The sequence below is a fragment of the Bombus vancouverensis genome, chromosome 10 (assembly GCF_051014615.1).
Source record: "Bombus vancouverensis nearcticus chromosome 10, iyBomVanc1_principal, whole genome shotgun sequence".
Taxonomy (NCBI): Eukaryota; Metazoa; Arthropoda; class Insecta; order Hymenoptera; family Apidae; genus Bombus; species Bombus vancouverensis.
This window is the reverse complement of record NC_134920.1, coordinates 13,519,181-13,540,524: the sequence shown is the minus strand read 5'-3', so window position 1 is coordinate 13,540,524 and position 21,344 is coordinate 13,519,181. Positions and strand designations below refer to the sequence as shown.

At 39.5% G+C, this 21,344-nt stretch overlaps 1 protein-coding gene across 2 annotated transcripts in view; it reads left to right on the top strand.

The window, feature by feature from the left end:
- Nucleotides 1–21,344, top strand: part of LOC117163365 (uncharacterized) — a 150,540-nt gene that overhangs the window by 84,386 nt on the left and 44,810 nt on the right. For both annotated transcript variants that reach the window (XM_076622016.1, XM_076622015.1), the window contains exon 2: nt 13,594–13,697. In XM_076622016.1, the coding sequence (XP_076478131.1) occupies nt 13,594–13,697 (104 nt within the window). The remainder of the gene's footprint in view (nt 1–13,593; nt 13,698–21,344) is intronic.

Sequence of the window (21,344 nt, the reverse complement as noted above, 5' to 3'; positions counted from 1 at the left end):
AACCGTGTCATTCTTAATCCCATGTTTCTTCGAAACTCGATAGTAGTATCGTGTTTACACTTGTAACTTTAAAACGTTAACGAATTTCGTATTCGACGTGGGCAATTGCTTTCTAGAATAAAAACAGTTTAAAACGTCTTGTGACACAAGGAGATAGGTAGAAAAAAAATAGAGTCGCCCGGTTAGATGCAAGATAAGAAAATATTGGAGTTTTATTGAAATTTTGAAGCGACGACAGAAAATGTCGTTCGATTATTTTCGAGAATAGAGACAGATTTTAAGAAGCACCTTCGTGTTTTAGGAGACAAATTTAGACGTTGTGTATGGTAGATATAAAATATCCAACGTACAACGATATTATGTTTACAAATCTTGATATAATAGCGGAAAGAGAAATAAATGGGTCCGTTAACCCCATAAATGTCAGATTCTACGTTGCCGGAACCGAAAAGCGGTTTAAAAAATGAGAAAAGATCGTATGTATCTAGTAATGGCTAGCTGTTACATTGAATTGTACATGCATTAAGAGTATCTTAAAATAGTATCTTGAATGACACTGTACAAGAGGCGTTTTCACCCACTCAATTACATCTAATAGCAAGTGGTAGGAGTTCTAGATTGCATTTAACAAACGTATATGCACTACTAATCAGTAAGAAGTACTTCTACTTTCAGTGCTTGAAAATTTTCCTATCATTACCTTAAATTACGAGAACTTACTCTTTTAATTCGTTTGAATTAGCTGTAAACGTTGTAAGTAAATTGCCGACTCTTGTTAATCTCGCATCTGTTATGATGTTTAGTAATCGAAACAAATCACTGCTTAATGTCTCGCGCGAAGACTTACGTGAAATAAATTACTTGCAGCAGAGGGACAAACCATTGTTTCGCGGAGCCTCGGTAAGCTTCGAGTTCCGTTCAAACGACATCAACCAAAGTCAATTACAGCGGACCCACGCCCATAAAAAGTAACAATCGAACATCAACAGCTAGTGAGCGATCGTTGCGCAATTATACTCGAATACAGTCGCAAATCAATCTCCGGAAAGTTCTCGTAAAATTGCTCATCATCCGGCGGCAATATTCTCGATGAATCGCGCGGTCAAACGAGAAGTTCGCGCGACAATGCGCCGGTAATGAGGCCCCATCATAGCTGGTTCGCCGCAGAAGCGCAATAAATCAACAGGATAAAACACAGATAACCGTATGTTCATTAATTTCAATTTGATGGCACGTCGGAGGGATGGTCACGATGCGTTTCCGGGCGTGTGTCGTGAGAAAACAGCCGTTCATCGCGATTCCAAGGCCTATATTTACCTGAATAGGACAAAAACCACGTATCATACGAACCGATCGATTATATTTTTGAAACTCTACCGATACGATCGCGATAGCCGAGTGTCGAGAATGAAAGCGTTAACGTGAAAATGTTTCGCAACACGCGCCATATATTCGTGAAATGCGTCTACGACATTTCGGATATTTTCACGAGTCTGTGTCGCCGAATGAAACGTAAAAAGGTACTTTTTCTTGCAAATAAACGAACGATTCTCTTGGCGTCGTAACTTCGTCACAAGTCGTCACAAGTCATCACCGTTGCTTCTCGCAACGATAATAGCACTTGATGAATATTGCATGAGAGAAATTGACCGTTTTTCCCGTCAACGGATGACGTATCGCGAACCGGGAACGCTTAAACCGTACTTTTTTATCTTGCGTTATTCCCTTCGATCTAGCTCGTTCGCGCGAGTCGATATTTATGGTTCGCTCGCGACGCACGCCGAACGAATTGGCGTTTTTCTCCTCGTGATAGAGCTTTCTCCGTACGACCGTGTTCGACGGTGCACCATGGTCGTCAGACGGTCGTTTTTCATTGGCTACGACCTACATGCCGCGACGCTGCCGGAAATCAGCCGGTCGCCATATATTCTCGGCCAGCGACATTTCACGCGCCCGCCCATACTACGCGATTATACGGGGCTTAATTTGATCACAGAGATAAGGAAGCCGGCTATGCTAAATTGTTTTAAAAATCGGCCCATTCGCGGCAACGAGGTGTACCTCGTTTAAGTAACTGATTCGAGATTAAATCTCCTTTAGGTGAGGCGTTTTCGGTCGGTTTCGCCGAGGATGCGAGAATCTGGTTGAGCGAGCTACAGGATCCAGCGTTTCAACGCAAAGTGTATTGTTGTCGGCGTTATCGTGGGGTGTCGAGTCTTTGATAAAAGTGTTTAGTTTTTCGAATATTTGGTGTAGCGCGCGTGTGTTTTAGGGTTGGATTTGCTTTAGGAGATAAAGATTTGTGAACGATGCGAGTATATTGGCGGTTTTTACGAAGACGCGGACGTTGGAGTCGTTCGAAGAAATTGTGTTTGTTTAATAAAATAATTAACGAATTTTCCTTGGCGATTCTTTGATCTTAACTTTTACATTCTTTACTCTACCTGTGTAGAACGTAGACTATATAGGCACTGCGTTGAATATTTTTCTTAATCTTTGGTCTAAAAACCTTTAATCCTTTGAATCTTCCTTTTTCTTTTGCGAATTTTAAGGGATATGGATAACTATTTTAGAAATTAAAAGCACACGAAATTACGCGTTTAACGATTATAGTACTCATACGATGCTTTTTACAGGGAAACATAATTACAATACAATTAGAAACATTGGTTTAATAATATAGCGATAGCTCCGACTAATACAAAAATACGAATTGATTTTTATATACATATATTTTATACATAGGCACTGTCATGTGTATGCCTCTGGGTACATGTACATATAGTAGAAACATACTACATTCTCAGAACACCGTTTGATGGAAAATTCGAGGATGGTTTTTTATAAGAACGATTAAGGAAACAAGAAGAAAAATCGAATAAAGTTATCCGATATTAAACTACGGATCTTTATGCAAATTTGAATTTTTTATACTTTGGGTATTATTTGAATTCTCTGCACCTTGGTACCTACCTTTAAATTTTGTATAATTGCGTAAAAATCCACGCGTTAATTAACATTCTAATTAAAAAATCTTTATTCCTGTTCGAATTATTAACGTTTTTAAAATGGTCCAAAATAAATTCATTGCTCCCATATAAAATCCTCCTCCTTCGATTATCCGAATGCGTATTATAATTAGTTTGGATAATCTAGGTTCTGCTGTACTCGTATAATATTGCATGTGTACGAGCATATTCGGAAAAAAGGGCTCGAATTGTCTGTATAGGCAATGGACAGTTTAACAAATTACAATATCTTTGACACTGCGTATCATTGTGTGCCTCCTGACGTATATTCTCGTCTCGGTATCTGCTTGTCCTTACTGCAAATTACTCTGCAAGCCGGTATAGAGAGAAAAAGTCGACGATAATTAGTAGTACGTATCGAGTTGAAATCCGCTTAACACCTTTCCGATCGAAAGAATTTTTACAAAATCTGTGGGAAAGTAACCGGTTGAAATACAGTATCGCATCTTTCTTAGAACCGATTACAGACCAAGTTTCCTAAAAACCAATAAATTCTAATTATCCCTTCCACGCATATAAGTGTCGTTTAATTAAAGCGGGACCAAAAGGATTATCGAGACAACAAGGTAGATAAAGTTTCGAGGATTAAGTAATCCTGAGTTGTAAATTTCGTTATGCTAATCGCGGGATTCTTTGAAAGCTTCTCTCACGGTTTGGAAAAAGTAGATTAAAGACCTCTCGATTCCTTTCTTTCTTTCTTCGTTTTATTTGGTTTCCTTTTAGGATCTACCACGAGATTCCAGCGTAATTATAAGCATCTCTGACCGCTCAAATTAGAAGGTGATAATCACGTGTCGTATCGGAACATCGTAAATCGATCGATTCTGATTTCACCTTTTTTTTTTTAACACAGAGTGTATCTCACGGTAACTCGCTCTTTTGGATACCTCCAACTTATCGACGAGACTCTCTTCTGGCATTTTTTCCAACACTGTGCTATTTGAAACTGTGTTACGAGCGTAAGTGCACGTTGAAAGCGTACATATAGTGTTCGACATTATTTTCCTCTTTTTTTTTTCTAGATAAGAAAAGAGACCTAAGCATATTTTGAAGATTCTTAACAATTTTAAAAATCTATGACGTTTCAAGTAAGCCGACGTAGATAAAAATTCTACTATACTCTTTTTACGACGTTGACATTCAAAATTTTCCTTTCGTTTGATAACACGGAAGTCGATAAGTCGTGGTAGATTTACAAGCTCGTTGTTTCCCGCTAATTTCGTATTATACACGGAGATTAAAAGTTCCATATTACGTATAGATTGACCCCAATTTTTAGACCGACTTGTATCAAAATTGTTTCCTAGAAGTAGCTTCTGCTATACGAGGTACTTCCGCAATTCTCGATTCTGTGTTCTACAAAAACGAAGGTACAAGGCAGACGATTAATCCGATGGATCGTCAAACTTCCTCTAATTATACTGTTCTCCGGATCTACGAAACGCGTATCGACTTGCATTAAAAAATCTCAACTTGTCGCCAACAATACCATAAAGAACGCTGTAAACAACGTTCTAAAGAACGCACCGATAACCCGTAACAAGCGAGCTATTTTACAAGGAGTGCGTCGCATTTTCTCTGGTAAATTAACCACGTCATTAGCGTGGTGACCGATAAGACGACAGGATCCTGTGCGTTGCCAGCGTCTCTCTGTCCCTTCAATAATAATTCAGTCGATAGGCTCACGGCGAAATAAGCGCTCTCTGCGCTACTCTGTAGTATCCTCCTCCTGGCGAGGCACGCGGATTAGTCACGCGCCTCGTCACGCCGCGTTAATGACCCGCGGCTTTAACGAACAGCAACGTTCCAATTGATTCTCTGCATCGTTTCACACGCTCCTCACCGATTCGTCCGTAACGACGGAGAATATGACATGTCACTTCGTCTTCCAAGCGTTTATCGACACCAAACATCGACGAAGGTGTACGTATACGTGCTATTTTCTCTAGTTTTTCTTTTTCCTCTCAGCGTATGAGAGCCGTCGAACTTTGTTTTGTAGCCACGGTGCAGATACGCGTTATTTTAGACGTTGCTTTACCCTGTCGGGAATAAATTAAAACAATTTTTCTCTTTTGCTACGAAGTATTGTTATTTATTGTTATTTGCAGCAGTAATCGTATATGTACATATACGTGAAATATCCGAAATAGGGTATTCGTTGCACTGTTTAGTAGGACGAAGCAATTTTCTATCACAGTCCCATATTTTTAATTATATTCACGAAAATATAAATTTACATAAGTATTCGCAGTGTAATTATTCGACTTGGATTACGAAGTTTCGTAACGATACAATGGCATAATGTTATAACTGTGGATATTTTTTAAACATTCCATAGAGTGGTAAAGATGTGTGGAAAATCAAAACTAAATAAGAGATTGATCGACAAAATATTATGCTGTAAAATTGCTCCTGTCCAAAACATGAAAAATGTGATTTATTTTTCTTCTCCTTCTGTGATCTTCAATCGTTACCATACATACAATACGCAGAATACTTAGAAATTTAACATATTATTTTGTCGTATAACAAGATTTTTAATCTATCGCTCGTTTAACAAAACTTGCACAATTTACATTCGTTCAAAACCACGTATCGATTATCGAGCTTGATCGTGTACAAATTTTTCTTTATATTCCAAGGAATAAACTCGTAGGGAGGAATATTATTCCTTAGCCTACGTTTATCGCTCAATTTTTCCACTGTATTACTTAATATCGTTTCCTTGATAAACTTACATTTTATGCACTAAATTGCAAAAAGTTCTTCGCGTTACGAAACATCCTACAGAAGAAATGCTTAGTCCCAATACATAAATTTGCAGTTCATAAACGGCTGTAAATAGGTATGCTAAAAAGTAAAGCATCTAATAGTCATTCAATTGAAGTTGATTGCTCAACAGCTTCAATGACCCAATAGAACACTTGATATCATTCGGTCTTCCTTAAGTTCGAAAACTTCATAAAAACTTGGCTCGTCCATTTCGCTGATCAACCGAACAAGCAACTTATTAAGTGCGCCGCTTCTTGACAATCTAAGTAAGAATTATTGAAGGTTGGATTGAAATGAGACACGCTTTAATGCTTGTTTGACGCTCGATTATTGCGCTATTCCTGTCTGTCGCGTTACAACATAATATAAAACGAACGATCTCTATATATTATTATCCGTTTCTATCTTCGAGCCCGTAAGTAGATTCATCGAATGCCCAATTATTATCGCGTTAAACGAAGCGTTCGAAACTTATTGCTCTTCTTCTTCCGCTCTTAACATATTAGCACGACACATATATGTACGTATGTATCCGCTTGTAATTCCAAAGATACTTCGTCACGATCAATCACGTACAAATTCGAGAAACACGACGCGCTTTACTTGTTCGTACTTTACACGGACGGAGCAGCGTCCATGCCTGTATTTTGCTGCCTCGTTTATTTGTACACGAATAATCGCGCATTCTTTCGTTTTAAATTACCAATTGAAGATCAATTTTACCAAGTAATTCATTAAAATCCATCGCCATAGTCGAATAAAATAAAGCAAGAAGTATACGCGGAAACTTAGCTGGTGTTTCCCTTCGTCGTATAATAATTTTTCAGGCAAAAAAGGCTATCGCGTATCCGAGGACAACACATTCTCACGAAATTACGAATAATATATCGGTTACCAGTTTTTGTTCAGCGGCAATTCTGGCCGCGGGAATTAATCACGGTCCCGCCGGTTTTTATGTGGTCACGATGGAATCAGGGCGAAATTGAATTAATCGCGAGGCGACACGCGCTGAGTCAGCCGACTCTTGTTGGCCATACTTCGTAAACATTTCATCATCGCACCGGATAGAAACGTGTCAACGATACAATGCCACGCTTTTCTTTTGTTAGATCGATTAATTTCGCGTAATAAGTGTACGCCGGTACTCGCTGTGGCACATTGACGCGAGACAGGAAGGAGAAACGAGGAGAGGAAAGGTAGGAGCGGTGAAAGTGTGGTTCGACCGGTAGACTCATCGATAAAGAGTTTTAAGCAGATCAGTATCTTAAATCTCGTCGAGATTTGTCAAGTTACTCGATGCCAAGCAACTCGTGACCGCTTTATCGGTGTGAATCTATCAATTTCAAATATCCTTCTTCCTATACTTGTTCCCGTTGATTAAAACGATCGATCAGACGACTCGCTTGAAACGACTTGAAAGGATATTTCAAGCAAAGTATCGAATAATCGTACCGTAAATAATTGTGTCAATGCGAAACGTTACGGATCCTTAAATTATTATCGAGTAGTACATAATACGAGTCTCTTCGAAACCAAATTAATCGACTCGTTAATCTCATTACATAGTACAGGATTAATATTCGTTTTTCAAGAAACCAATGACTTACTTCCACAAGTTCATTTATTTCGAGAAGATGACATAAACAACAGTAAATTGGAATTAGATTACAAACATTGTAATCGAACGTTTTAAAAATTCCCTTCGAATGTTCACACGTGCCAGAGACAGCGATGAGAACCTCGGATGTCAGCTCGTACCTACCTATCTCATCAACCGCGCTTCAACCCCCAAGTTAGCAATCACGAAAGAGTGACAAGCAGGATAAATTGCACCGACGGCTGCTAATCCGTCCATTTGGCTGTGGTACCGAAGACATAGACTTAATTGTTCTAGCTGCGAGCAAGTTAATCTTATACTTTTTTGTCGATACGGGCTACTTCGTCCATTTACCTAGTGGAACAGACCTCTCAATCGCGCGTAAGATTCTCGCGTAAAATTTCACCACGCTAATTTACCAAAGAATAACGTATAATTTTTCTAAATGATCGTTTGGCAAATTTTTGTAAATATCTCGTACGGTTTAAATTGATTTGCCGCCTGCCATAAATTAATATCTAAAAAAAGGAATTTCAACTGATCTGGAAATAAGAATAGGGAAAGCTTATAATTCGCGTGTACGTTAAAGAACGTGTACCCACGCACGATCATTGGATAAGCTTACATATAATACGCTGAAACGCACTCGAGGCAAACATTTAACACTGGAATATTGGCCAGTATCGAGAACGGAAGCAAGCGGAGCTGGCTGTCGTCACTACCGCGCAAGAATCTATAAAAATGGCAAAAACTAACCGCACTGTAATTTGAATAATGACAGTGTACTTTCGATCGCTATGAGGCATCTGGAATATTATTTATCCGTATAATCCGTAAAAATGAATTTTCTTTGGATAATATATGCGCGCAACGGCGAAATTTTGCATGTTCTGTAATTGGAGAATGAAATTGGTTTGCTGATTGTACCGGCGGAATTGGAGCGTACGTTTCGGTTGTTAAATGAATCGACGTATTATATATTCAGTTCGGTACGTTTACTATTTTGTTTTATCAAAGACTCTCGAATAAATATCCGATAAATATCCAGCGAATATTAATAAATATATTCATGAACGTTTTATACAACCATATTAAATTATAAAATAAATTACTCCTTTTTTAATTTCTTTTGAAACGGGCTTGGGAGATATAGACTCGTGTGCGAAATATTTTTTTACGCAAAAACCTTTATACCACTTATAGACATAGGTATAATTTCTTAATTGGACCTTTTCGTACCTGCCATATTTAATCATGCAATTTTGTTCAATTTCTCGTAGATGCTTCGAAATAAGAATTTCAAGATATAATTCAAATTGAAAGTTGTTTTAATATCCGATTATATTTTTGGAAAATTTATTATCACTGTATATCTTAATCCTAATGCCACTGTCTTAATTTCTCAACGCATCGAAACTACAACTCACTATCTATCGAACCTATCATTTTTACTCTCATGATATTAACCTTACTGTTACTATTCTGTCCATGCCCCGTGCAATTTCTCAACTCGTTGCATTACGCTCGTTGCTTTCGAGTTTACCGTGTTTGCAAATTTACAGCTTTTAAAAGCCTGCTATTTCTATCCTTATAACGCTAATTTTAGAATTCTGTCCATTGCCTGTATCAAACCTCCAACTACCAGGTTCCGTAGCATCGATCCTGCTGCACCTCGGCGTCAATAACACCCGTTACCATGTCAAACCATCAATAATTCCATTTATACAATCACGAGCCACAATCTTCGGATTTTTTCTGTCGAATGCGTGGATCGCGTGGCTGTAATAACGGTCCTGGTCAAGAAATCACATGATCGTCGATTTCTCGAGGTGGCGACCAAACGAGCAGTACTTTAATTTCTATTCGAAACGGGTCGTTGCTTAATTGTCTCTAGGGACACGTCCGCTTGCCTCGCGAAGCGAGCAAAAAGCGGGTCATTATGCGAACAACTGGTATATTTTTGAATAAATGAAACGGATTTACAATCCATTGGCATCCTGTCCAACACACCAATCGCATCGTATCAACGATAAAAACTCTGTTAAGGAAAAACATAAAAATACACCGAAATGTGTAAGATCGATGGCATAATTGGAGATTACTAATTCATAAGCAGCGCTGAGAACCCAACGAGGGTTGCATTATGCCAGTTTTAGGTCGGTTTTGTCGTCGTTCGTCACGTATTAAATGTCGTCGGTCCTTGATACGATGAAGAAATAACGGTTTGATTATTTAGAATTCGACAATTTCGATCGGATCGCGTCTATGTCTTTTTACTTCTCTCGTAACTTTCATCTCAACTTCTATCCCTTTCTCGCCCCTCTGTCTCTTCCTTCGATTGTGATTCTGATTACGAGTAATTAAAAAGTTGGCGCGGAATGGTTGCCCGAGTTACTCGAGTCGTATTACGTCACGATAAATAAATGTCAGGGAATATACCGTAGCAGGTACCGAGATCATGATTACACGATGAGCGACGAAATTTTTAATTAATAATCTTTTTCGCAGCGATTTTGATATGTCGAGAAGAATTATTTACGCTATCATTAGCAGCATACGTATTGGTACGATTAATGTAATGCCTGCATCGTTTCTCATGTTATTTTTGCCTTATTTGTTATAATAATAGTATGATAATAAATTAAATTAATTAAAGATAGCTGAATCAATATGCATTTGAAATTTGCAACGTACAAAGTAAATATTAAAGCAAAGGATAAAAAGATTGGGCGCAACCTTAAGTATCTGTAGAGCAAACACGAGCTTATATGCCTCTTTGGTTCGTCTCTTCCTTTTTCATTCGAGACATACTCTTCAAAAATAAAAACTCGTCAGAGGTGTGCTAACTGTGTGACAAACAAAATACAAAAATTACACGCTTCGATTGGGTTTCACGAGAGCAGCTCGCTCGAGACATCAGTTTACATTAACAAATTGCCACTTTACGACATCCTTCCGTTCCCTGCCTTCGACTTGTCTTGCCGCTTCTCTTCTGAATTTCATTCAAACATCACCACTAGCGATGGGATCAAGTTCAATATGTATGTACCTACTTAAAAACCGGAACTAAATACAATATCCCAGGTTCGTTGCATATTGTTTATTGTATTTGCAAGATACAACGATCGAGTTCGAATCTACTCGAAAGTATCATTTTCTCTCTTTTTTTTAAATATGTATAATACGATAGTTACACGGTTTAGTGAGATCACTCAATTTTGATCGTACGACCAAATTTTTCAACTCTGCCTTGAGAGATACGTAAGGGTTTACAGGTAAAAATAAACAAAAGTTGAATATCTTTTCGATTTAGCTCGTTTAATGTACGAATTTCCAAGAAACGTTGGTTTTAACAAGTCTATTTCAACGTGTTTGCACAAACTATTGGCCCCAAAAAAGTAACCCAACGTTTCTGGTAATTTTTTAACGATTCCTTATTTTTTATAAAAAAAAAGGAGCAGAGTCGAATAGCGAAAAGTAGGAAAGGAAACTAAGTAATTACCTTGGAACTTACTTGCGACGCATTTGAGCCCATCGCTAGTGATCACGATCAATTTTTTCTTCTCTCTCTCTCACTCTCACTCTCCTGATATGTCACGCGTTGGCGCGTGTATTCCTGTCAGAGGGTAAAACGAGCAGCTTATTTGATCGTACGTACGCGAAACAAGAACGAAAGGAGAAAAAGACACGGTCAACTCGGAGGCAGAGTGTTTACACGCTGGTGAAATTTACAGGACGCAGGTGAGCGGGATCACGCTGCGCGCTTCTGATCGCGTGTCAAATCGTAACGACGACAGTATCGCGTTCACCTTGAACGAGTCAAAGAGATAAGGCAGAGTGCTTAGAGGCGTTGCGTTGGTAATAGAGGGAGACTAGCATTGAAACTCGATTAAAAAACCCGATTACATGGAGTAACGACCCGTTTACAGGTATATACATACGTAGTATGCCGTTTCGTTCCAGTAAACGCGACTCTAGAATCGAACATATTTTTCTTCTCTTGTTTTTTTTTTTTTTTTTGTTGCTACTCCTAAGAGAGGAATTGCTATTAAAAGACTCGTTTTTGATATACTGTAATATTATGCGATACTGGTGCACTTTATAGAACTCCATATACATATCTCCGATCGGGAGATGAATAGTTAACGTAACTGGAATTTATACATGTAGGAGTAGGCACGCTAATTCCCTCCACTATCTATAAATTAAATATCATCAAATAATAGGAGTTTACGTTCAGATAAGTTGATTCAATTAGCGGCAGTTCAATTAGGGATTAATTAAAATTTCGTTCCAATAAATAGGCTCCTCTGATGATATTTAACAGTGTAATATGCGCTATTACGATGCTATGATAATAGGGTGTTACGTAGCGTTAATTGAAATATGAGCTGTATATTATTTCGCTAGAATCGAATAAAGTAATTTGAATCGTAAATGAAATTCTGCAAACACGAGTTACTTGCGCACGTATTTAACACTAGCTTCGGTAAACGAATGCATCTACTTTTCGTTTATCCGACACATAAAAGTAAATCAACAACGCGCATGACGCGTACACTGGTTTCTTCGTTTAGTAAAATGTTATCTGCATGTCGATATCCTCGCAACAATGTCTCTTCTTTATGAGATTCGTACACGCAGAGAATCTCGTAACGTAAGTCCTAGAAACGTTACTTAAACCCGGTACGAAAATCGATACTCTCGTTTCAGCTACTGAAAATCAGTTCTTGTTTGATTGTTCTTCTTCGTTTTGGTTTATTCTGTTCATTCGCGCGCGCTCTTGTTCGCGCCTTAATTTACGACTCCGCTGTGTTTCTTCCATCGATTATATACATCTTACTAATAGAATCGGTATCTCGATGTACAGATACATATGATTAAGTTCCAGTTTCGAACGTGTATCTCGAGCTTCGCGCATAGAAAGCGTGCGCATCGCTAGTGCGTTGCTTTTTCTGGGATTCTTTAAAAGTTGAATTTTTCACGATCGTTCCATTAAAAAAAAAAGAAATGTTAAAAGAGATCGAGTAACATTTATAAATGATATCGCTTTTTACGCGTACTTGTGTGTCGCGACGTTGTTAATGACAAATTGTAAGAGGTGGAACAGATCGTTTCAATAGACGATGCCTCTATTACGCTAAAACGTGAGGTCTAAAGACACGTAGGAGCAATGTTTAAAAGGAATAAAATATAATAAATGCGACGCGTAATAAATAATAGCAAATGTTGGGAACAGAAAAAGGAACAGCGTGCATCATGCACCGACACGACAATTCCATACAATAATTTCACATTTACTCGGGCCACACAAGAGTAGCCGGGACTTTCTTTCTTGATCGACGTTCAATTAAATCGCCGATACCGGCAACAATATTATTAGTATGATTTTTAGTCGCCATATACTGGGTTAACGATCACCTGCGATATAACACGCAGCAAATGTAATCGTAAAGCAGGAGTAGATAGAAGAAAGGAGGGACGGTTATTATTTGCGACATGTCTCTGCGATGTTATCGATAACTAGCGATTTAAGCTGCCGTGCGTCTTTAACTTATAAAACGTTTGATTACTCGCCCCTTGGGTTATTTCAATTCCCATAATCGATACCTCGAGGTGAAAAACTCGTGGGTCGTTTTGCCGGAGCATTGTCAAAAATGCTCGTGATATATACTTTGTATTTCCATACGAGGAAAAATGGAAATGATTACACTGTATAGACTCGGATCAGAAAGGAGACCAAGTACGGTGGTACCAGGCACATCCGGTGCTACAGGATAAACGGACTTTCAAGTGGTTGGCATGTGGAAAATTGGTAGTAGCAAGGAACCAAAAAGATCAACGTCGAAAATTCTTTCCGAATTCTGGGGTAAAGAACGTTTAACAACGATCGCTTCGTTAAATAAACAATATACCAAAGATCTATCGCGATAAAAAGCAAGCTATCGATCACTGCTAATAACCGCTGTAACAACGAACACCGCATAGGTCATCCTTAGCAGCAAACTAAATTAATTTCCCCTTTATCCATTCTGAATCGCACAGCCAACAAGAAGTATCTGATCAGAAAATGAGCTAATTACGGAGTAAATTAAATTCCAACAACGTTTCAACGACGTTGAATTCGATGAAACTTCGCGTTAATGCATCATGAGCCAATCGTTAATCGACCCGTTTGATTTTTTTATTTTCCAGCAATATTTCAACGAACGTCTGTATCCAGGGGTCAACTGAGGATCCAAGGTGTTGCGACCTGTCTGTACCTGTGCATGGATTCCTGTGGTCTTCTGTACGGCTCGGTAAGTCAAGCTATTCGCCGGAAAAAGTTGCTCTTCCTTTCGATAAAATCGATTCGTAGCACGCCTCCGACAGGCGGTCGGAGCATTCCTCGGCTGAGAAAATCGAGCTGCCACGCGACACCCGCGCCTTGCCGCGACGTTTCTCTCCATTCCGTGATACCCTATCGCTACCATCTAAATCGTAGAAACGCAGCCGGGAGAAGAAAATCGGCTCGTGCGATGCCAGCTATAGATCTCGATCGGGTGAACTTGCTTATTTCGTTAACGAACGCGCTCTTACAATTACCGATTTCGGTCCGATTGTCGCTAACGACGAGCTAGAGTTAATACGCGTAGAAGAATTTCGTGGCAGTTTCGTTGGCCGTTACGTGGTCTTTTTGTAGAGTCGAGCGAGTCGAACGAGGATAAAACGTAACCGACGTAACAAGGAACAAACGACGCAAAGCAAATATCTGTAAGAGAACGATGTTTAAACATCTAGGCGGTTAAACGAATAACAGTCGCGAGCCAACTTTTCTAACGATCTAAAGTGGCATTTTGCCTGGCGATTGATCGCAATAAATACGAACGTTCGAATTCGTGAACGAGAAGACGAATCGGCGGTCGTCGGCACGATCAACGTTTTCGAGACTTAATTAAAGTAGATGACGTTTGATCGGAATACAGGAGCGGCTATGCCGAGCCTGAGAAACAGGTTTAGCCCTTAACTGCTATCGTTCCCTGTTTCGTTCGTTTTTTCCACCGCGTCGCTGTAACTAGTACCGAACAAAAGGAATGCGTTCTCCTGGGGTTGATACACTCTTGACTGTGTACCATTTCGCAGGAGGATACATTTAATGACCGATTAATCTTGTTACTTTGGCGATTTTTGCCGCGTTTCCACGGCCATCCGTGTAACAAGGAAATTGGAATTTGATTCGATTTCGTAGGAAAGCTAGGTTTCAGTGTCGGTACGTATAAACCATCCGGACTTAATGCTTCGAATTCTTTCCAACCTTGGAAATTGATGCTTTCTCCCGTGATTAATTGCCACGATTTCAGCTCATTCTTCGTTGTTCGTCGAAACGAGGTTCACGTTGCCCTTTCACACCATTTTCCAAGCTATCGAACGTAGAACATAGAACGATGAGATCTTTCAAGCAGGATTAATGGCGATGGCCTATATCCGAATCCTGCGACGTATATTCTCTTCGTTCTTCTTATTTTACCACGAATCTTAATATTACACATTTGTCGACTTAAAATTAGAGACGTGGCAAAAATCTGTTAACGTTTACGATTCCCCTTTAACCGTATCTCACTCGATACCATACCATAAAGCGATATCGGACGAGACTACAATTTGCAAAACGATATCCGAGCTTAACGCGTAAACGCAGATTTCCGAATATAGAATACACGGATAAAAGCACGGACACACGGATAGGTATCGAACTTCGATCGACTAAACCAACGACATTTAATAAGTTTTAAGAAGCAATTTCGCCTACCATTCAGCGAACTGTGCACAAATGTTTATCGTTGCAAAAGGACGAAACCGAAACTGTATACTCGAATCGCCGGTATTTCATCCAGCGAACACCCTTTAATCAAACAAGCTGACAGTGCAGGTACACTCGAGCGAACAATAATTTCGACTTAACGTCACGAATTCCAGTGTAATCTAGAGCGTGGAGAACGACCTAGCACCGTTGATTAAAACCAGCTGATATGCGAGCGACACAAAATCAAACTGGACGTACATCGTGATAGTGTGCAATGCGCGTAAGATACGGAACGCGGTCCGAGGTAGTCTTCGTGTACCGTTTCGACGGCGCTCAACTCTCTCTCTCTCTCTCTCTCTCTCTCTCTTCCCTTCTTTCTTCTTCCGTCTTTGTACAGGGTGATTCACGGAATTGATACAAGTAACATTTCCTTTTTGCTTAAAGTTAAAAGAAAATGTCAGAGGATAAGGAGAAACGACTCGAGAAGGACTGGATTTCCACCATTTAACATACACCACATGCAAATAATACGCGTGTATTTCTCGTGTAATTTCTCGTGTAAACGGTAGCATTAAGATTTGTTTGAATAAAAAAGCAGGTGCAGCTTCCATCGATAGCGTAACAAGGTTTTTCACGTGGCGAACAATTTACAGGTAATTTAGGTGGAACGACGACTCATCCTGTGCACAAATATACGCATTGTGCACGTTCCTTTGTACACCGAAATATCGATCGTTGATCCATCTCGAACCATTCGTCCTCTCTAACGTCTTTTCTATTAGATCGATGCGTACGTAAGATAAATACCGTTTCCTCGAGATTTGAATTTACCGGGCTAATATTACCACTCGTTAAAGTTTGTCCCGTCGATTCAAACTTAACGACTCGACATGATTTGTCCCTGTTGCGCGAATCACCCTGTACATATAACTATCGAAGCTAGAACTATGTGACAAGGACGAGAATTCAAAGAGGTCTTTGACGCTCGACGATTAAGCAGACTGATCGAAGAGGCAAAGGAGATTGAAATAAAGACGTGGTAAACGTCTCCAGACTCGAAGCTAGTCTCGTTAAAAAGCGCGTTTCATTAAAGTGGTCTGGTACGTTTCGAGCCGTATCAGGAATGGAAACATCGAACAAAATCGTATCGTACATCTAGTCGGTCCGCTCTCGGAATGTACTTGGATGGATGTTTCAGCTAATAAAGACCGCCGCGTATCTGCATGCTAGCAATCACGGACACACCATCACCAACCCGTGGATTTGTTACTATGTCGAGGATCGTAGTATCCGCTGTCTGTTCGATAGGACTGCTCCATTACTCATATGACTGGCCGATTTTCGATGCAAACTTTCATCCTTTAACTTCTTCTTTCGATAACAGACTTTGTAGGTACGTCGTTAGCACGGTAAGAATTTTTGGTTACGAACGTTTGCCGGAGATCGATGATGGCGATTACTGGAATGGACAATGAACTGGAGCAGCTTGCGGAACAGGTTCAATTGATAAGGGGCAAGCGTGGTATTGGAATTACCGGTTTGATTCGAGTTTTCATGTTTTTACATTTTTTGATTAATAAGATATGGAATTTGAGAAATGAATTCACGTTTCGAGCAATGATATATGTGTAAGACGTACTTGGAACATTTCAAGAGAAGGTATCGAAGAAAACGTATCAAGAGGATTTTACGTAAAATATATTTTTCTTACTGTAGACGCCATAGTATTTATCGATCAAATATTTTTCTACTTTATTCGTTCTACAAACTCTACAAATTCAAATACAAGATCGACGTATTTCTTATCAACAACCTGTATTATCGCTATCGTTGAACAGGATAACATGGTAAATATAGTTTTACCGATCGATTCGCGTAATCGCGTATAAGATAAAGTACAGCTACCTATTTCCGACAGTTAGCTCAATTCCCACGCGTTCGTTTCTCTGGAATTTATCAAAATTCACGCTAACAGAAATCGCATTCGTTTTGAACTCTCGTTACGATAACTCCGTGGCGGCAACTTTTGCCTTTCGTCGTTGGTGTTCCAACACGAAGGTCGATAAAGGAAGAAACACCGCGAACAACGATGAGACGAGGTAGCAATTGATTTTGCACGTAATTCGAGATCGCGCGACTCTCTGAAAGTTGCGAGTCTACCCAAAGGGATTCGCAATGAAGAAATCACAGGGCGAACCGCGATAAATTCACGGATGTCCAATTTACATTCTCAGCGGGGCACTGTGCATAGAGGGATCGAATAGTGCACCCAAGTTCCAACGCGAACTCGAGACCGGTGTATCTGATAACTAATCTACATAACACGAGCAGCTAGGCAAACATTTCATTGGTGTTGGTACGCGGCCGGTAACGGATTAATGTTCTGTTTGGCTGGCTTGTCAGGTAAACCGTGCACGACGTAATTCCTGCACCGCGAGTACCTGCTATTTTCGCCCGATCGAAAGCGACGCGACGACGCGGGAACCACGATCGAGACCCGATTCCAGAACGAATTAGCATTCCTGCCCTACGCGACAATCTCGCGAATCATTATCGCCAAATTATTAATTAGCCTATAATGGACAGGGCAAACGATAAGCAAATAGGTTCGCGGCAATTAGTACCTATCACCTGATAAGTCAAGCGGTTGAAATTCTGTTTGCGAATGGAGGGGATAAAAGGATAAATTTGTAGTTGGTCGTTTCTGTCGTTTATCGTGGTCGATCGCCTGTCAAAAATCATATTACTTTTCGATCGTCTATTTTCTTTATCGGTATTTAATCTTTAATGGCTGTGCATTCCACGAGGATCGACAAAGCGACGAAGATCGATTCGCATAACCGAATTAAAAAAACAGAAAATTCGTACTTGTCGTACGCAGCTGGAAAAGCTCGTCGTATCCGAGTAAAATTATTAATATATCTATATCTTAGGAAATTATTATCAGAAATAGGAGTAAATGGACAATAGAATGATAGTTGGATAAAATGAGAGGCTATTAGCTGAAAAATTGCAAGTGCAAACTCGAAGATCCTAACGAGTAGATATATTTGAAGATTTATCGATATTGACTTTTCGGAATAAGCAACCGTGTTTGGACTTTGCCCTGGCATTCTGGGCCAACGGTTCGTAAACATCGCGGTCTACTGGTTTAGGGCAAGCCCGAAACCGAGGGTTTCAAATCCCAACTGTCTCCATTTATATCGAGGGATGTTTCGATTGCCTGAGCAAACCGATGATTCGTCTCGAAAGATCTAACCGGATGCTCGACCCGGAACATATTACCGGAAGTCGTTTAATTTGATTGGCCAATCGAATTCCGGTAAGATCTTCCGGGTTGAGCATCTGGTTAGAATTTCCGAGTTGAGTCATCGGTTTGATCGGCCAACCGAAACATCGCGCAGTATAAATGGAGACAGTCGGCTATAGAACCGTCAGTTTCAGGTCTGCCCTGAACAAGTAGACGTCAATGTGCAGGAAACGTTGACCAAAATACAAGCGCAATTTCTCACACGATCGATCAAGTGTTTATCCCGAAATGTCAATGTCGAGATACCTTGACCATCTCTCAAGTCCATAATCGAAGATATCGAGTAAGCTCGTAAAAAGATTGCGATATACATATAGATTTAAGTTTCGGCAATGAGAGAAAAACATCAAGTTATACGGCTCGTAAGGAATAAAGGCTACGTGCAAACTATACGTCGAGAAAGATCGAGCTAAATACAACTGGTGTTTGCACGAGTAATTCATTTTCACGTCCAGTTTAATTTATATCTATTTGCTACTAATTGAACTTGCTTTCCTTTCGCCAATTCGTATACGTTTATGCACGAGTATACGTGTACATAAACAACGATACAGTCTTCTACCAAATAATTCAATTATGCAAATGCGATTTTACTTCGTGAAAATTGCGATCTCGGTAAACGTGTATTTTCATTTAAGACGAGTATTTAAACGGCGCACAAACTATCCCTTAAAACACAGTTGTTACGTAGAAATCTAATCGAGTTATCGTGATAGTCATCTCGGAACAAGTAATATCGATAAATTTAAAAGTACGTCCGTAGGATTCGAGTTTACTAGCGGTTACGTATGCAAATTTATTCGGAGAGCAACAATACAGTGGCGATTTTTAACGTAGTCGACTATTCCGGGACGAGTCCGACATGCGAGGTAAAATTTCAGCGATGACACTTCGTAACATCCGGTACGAGCAAATCTAAAACGGATCATAAAAACGACAGAGAGATCGGTATCTCGAATTTATGCAACAAGGCAGCGTCGCGCTCGTAAACAACGTTTCGCATTATTGTATACAAATAAGCCGCGTGCTGCACGATGAAAAACGCGCATCGATGTAAGAAACCCGCAGATCGACGTTTCTGATAACTCGCAGTTCCAAGATCAAGCTATCACGAGCAAGGTGGTCATAGATATTTTTCTTCTTTCTTCATAGAAGCATCGTTGCCTCGAGTGACTTCTCTGGAACTACCTCTCGGACATAGTTGTTCAAGTGTAATTACTGTGGCGAAGCGTTACCGAGATATTATTGAATAACTGGTTTCGAATTCAAGGATTTAATTTTATCGGTAGAACGTACACGATAACGTAGCTGTAACGAGGAATGTTGGAATTCTTTATTGTTATCGAAATTCGGATTTTTCTTGTATTCGATTTTAATTGGCCACAGCTACCTTATCGCGTGGATATATTTAAAACGCAAGCATTAAGAGAAATTGCCAAAAGATTATCAAAACAAGCTATACGTATTTAATGAATTTTTCTTCGATCTTGCTACGGATGTCTTAAACATTGCAACCTATATCTTAATTGAAACGAACGAAGACCCTGAAAACGATTAAAAATTTATAAGAAACTTCGTTTGATATCCTTTCGCGCGTTACGTCAAACGATCACGTGGCCATCTCAATAATAACGCCGGGGGAACGAGAATATCTTACTCGCGTAATCTTTCCGTCGGTCGACGACTGGGTCGCGTCTTCGTCGTGCTCGCATTTTCCAAGCGCTTAAAGGATCATGTCATAATCACAGATCCGGCACCTCGTAATTTCATGGTAATAAGTGCACGAAAGACGACCGCCATATTGATTCGATCGACCGTGAAATTTTAGCTTAATTACAAGCATTTCGCTCGTAATCAACTGCCGCGGCATCCCCGTCGGCTAGAATCAATCGAGGGGTAAGAAAAGTCGCGGCACCGGTCTCGCTCATAAATTATAGTTATTAAGGGATGACGGCAGTCGAACGTCGATTAAAGAAACCATCGATTCAATGGGTCCAACAGGTTCAATTACTAATATATCGTTCTCGACGAATCATTTGCCAATCCACCGAAACATCGAGAATGTTTCTTCTAAGATTATAAGATTTCAGCAAGAGGATAGAACTTTGAATACCATCGATGAAGAAGGAAAGACAAATCTTCGGATAACGTGGTATATCGTCACATATTATATAGTCAACGTGAAAGAAAACGTCATACGTAAAATCACGATTACGTCATTTTTTAGCGAAGATAATCGAAACAACTTGAAGCAATTGGAATATAAAGGTTCGTGTCGTATAGCAAGAAATCGCTACGTTTAATGGCTATTATACATGTACGGAGGATACAAGTTTTTGGTCCACGCATAAATAAGTCCTAATTTTATTTTAATTTAAATCGTGTAGTAATCAAATTCTTTTTACACAACTTTAATAGCACCGCGTTATAACACCGTATTAAACTACACGATAGATAGGTTCGTGTAAACGTTTGCTTTTAAACGCTCGATATTTTCACATACCGATAATGGCACCTACTTTGCATAAATATTACTCTCGATATAACGTACTAGTGTTTTATTTTATTTATTAATTTGTTGTTTATTAATCTACGTCCAATTACTCGGATTATATTTAATTTACTATCGTACGATATAAGATCTTCTTAGTATGAGAACGTTTTGTTAAAAAGAATTTGTTTCGTTTGTCAATGAATTTCCACGAACGTTGGTCCCGTAAAGACGTTAATGTGCAAACGTTGGTGGTAACCGCAGCGTGTCGACTCGTTGTTCCGCGTATAACGCGTAACATTTAACGCATTGGTTCCCATATACTGTACGACATTTAGCACAATTTCTACGTGATGCGTATT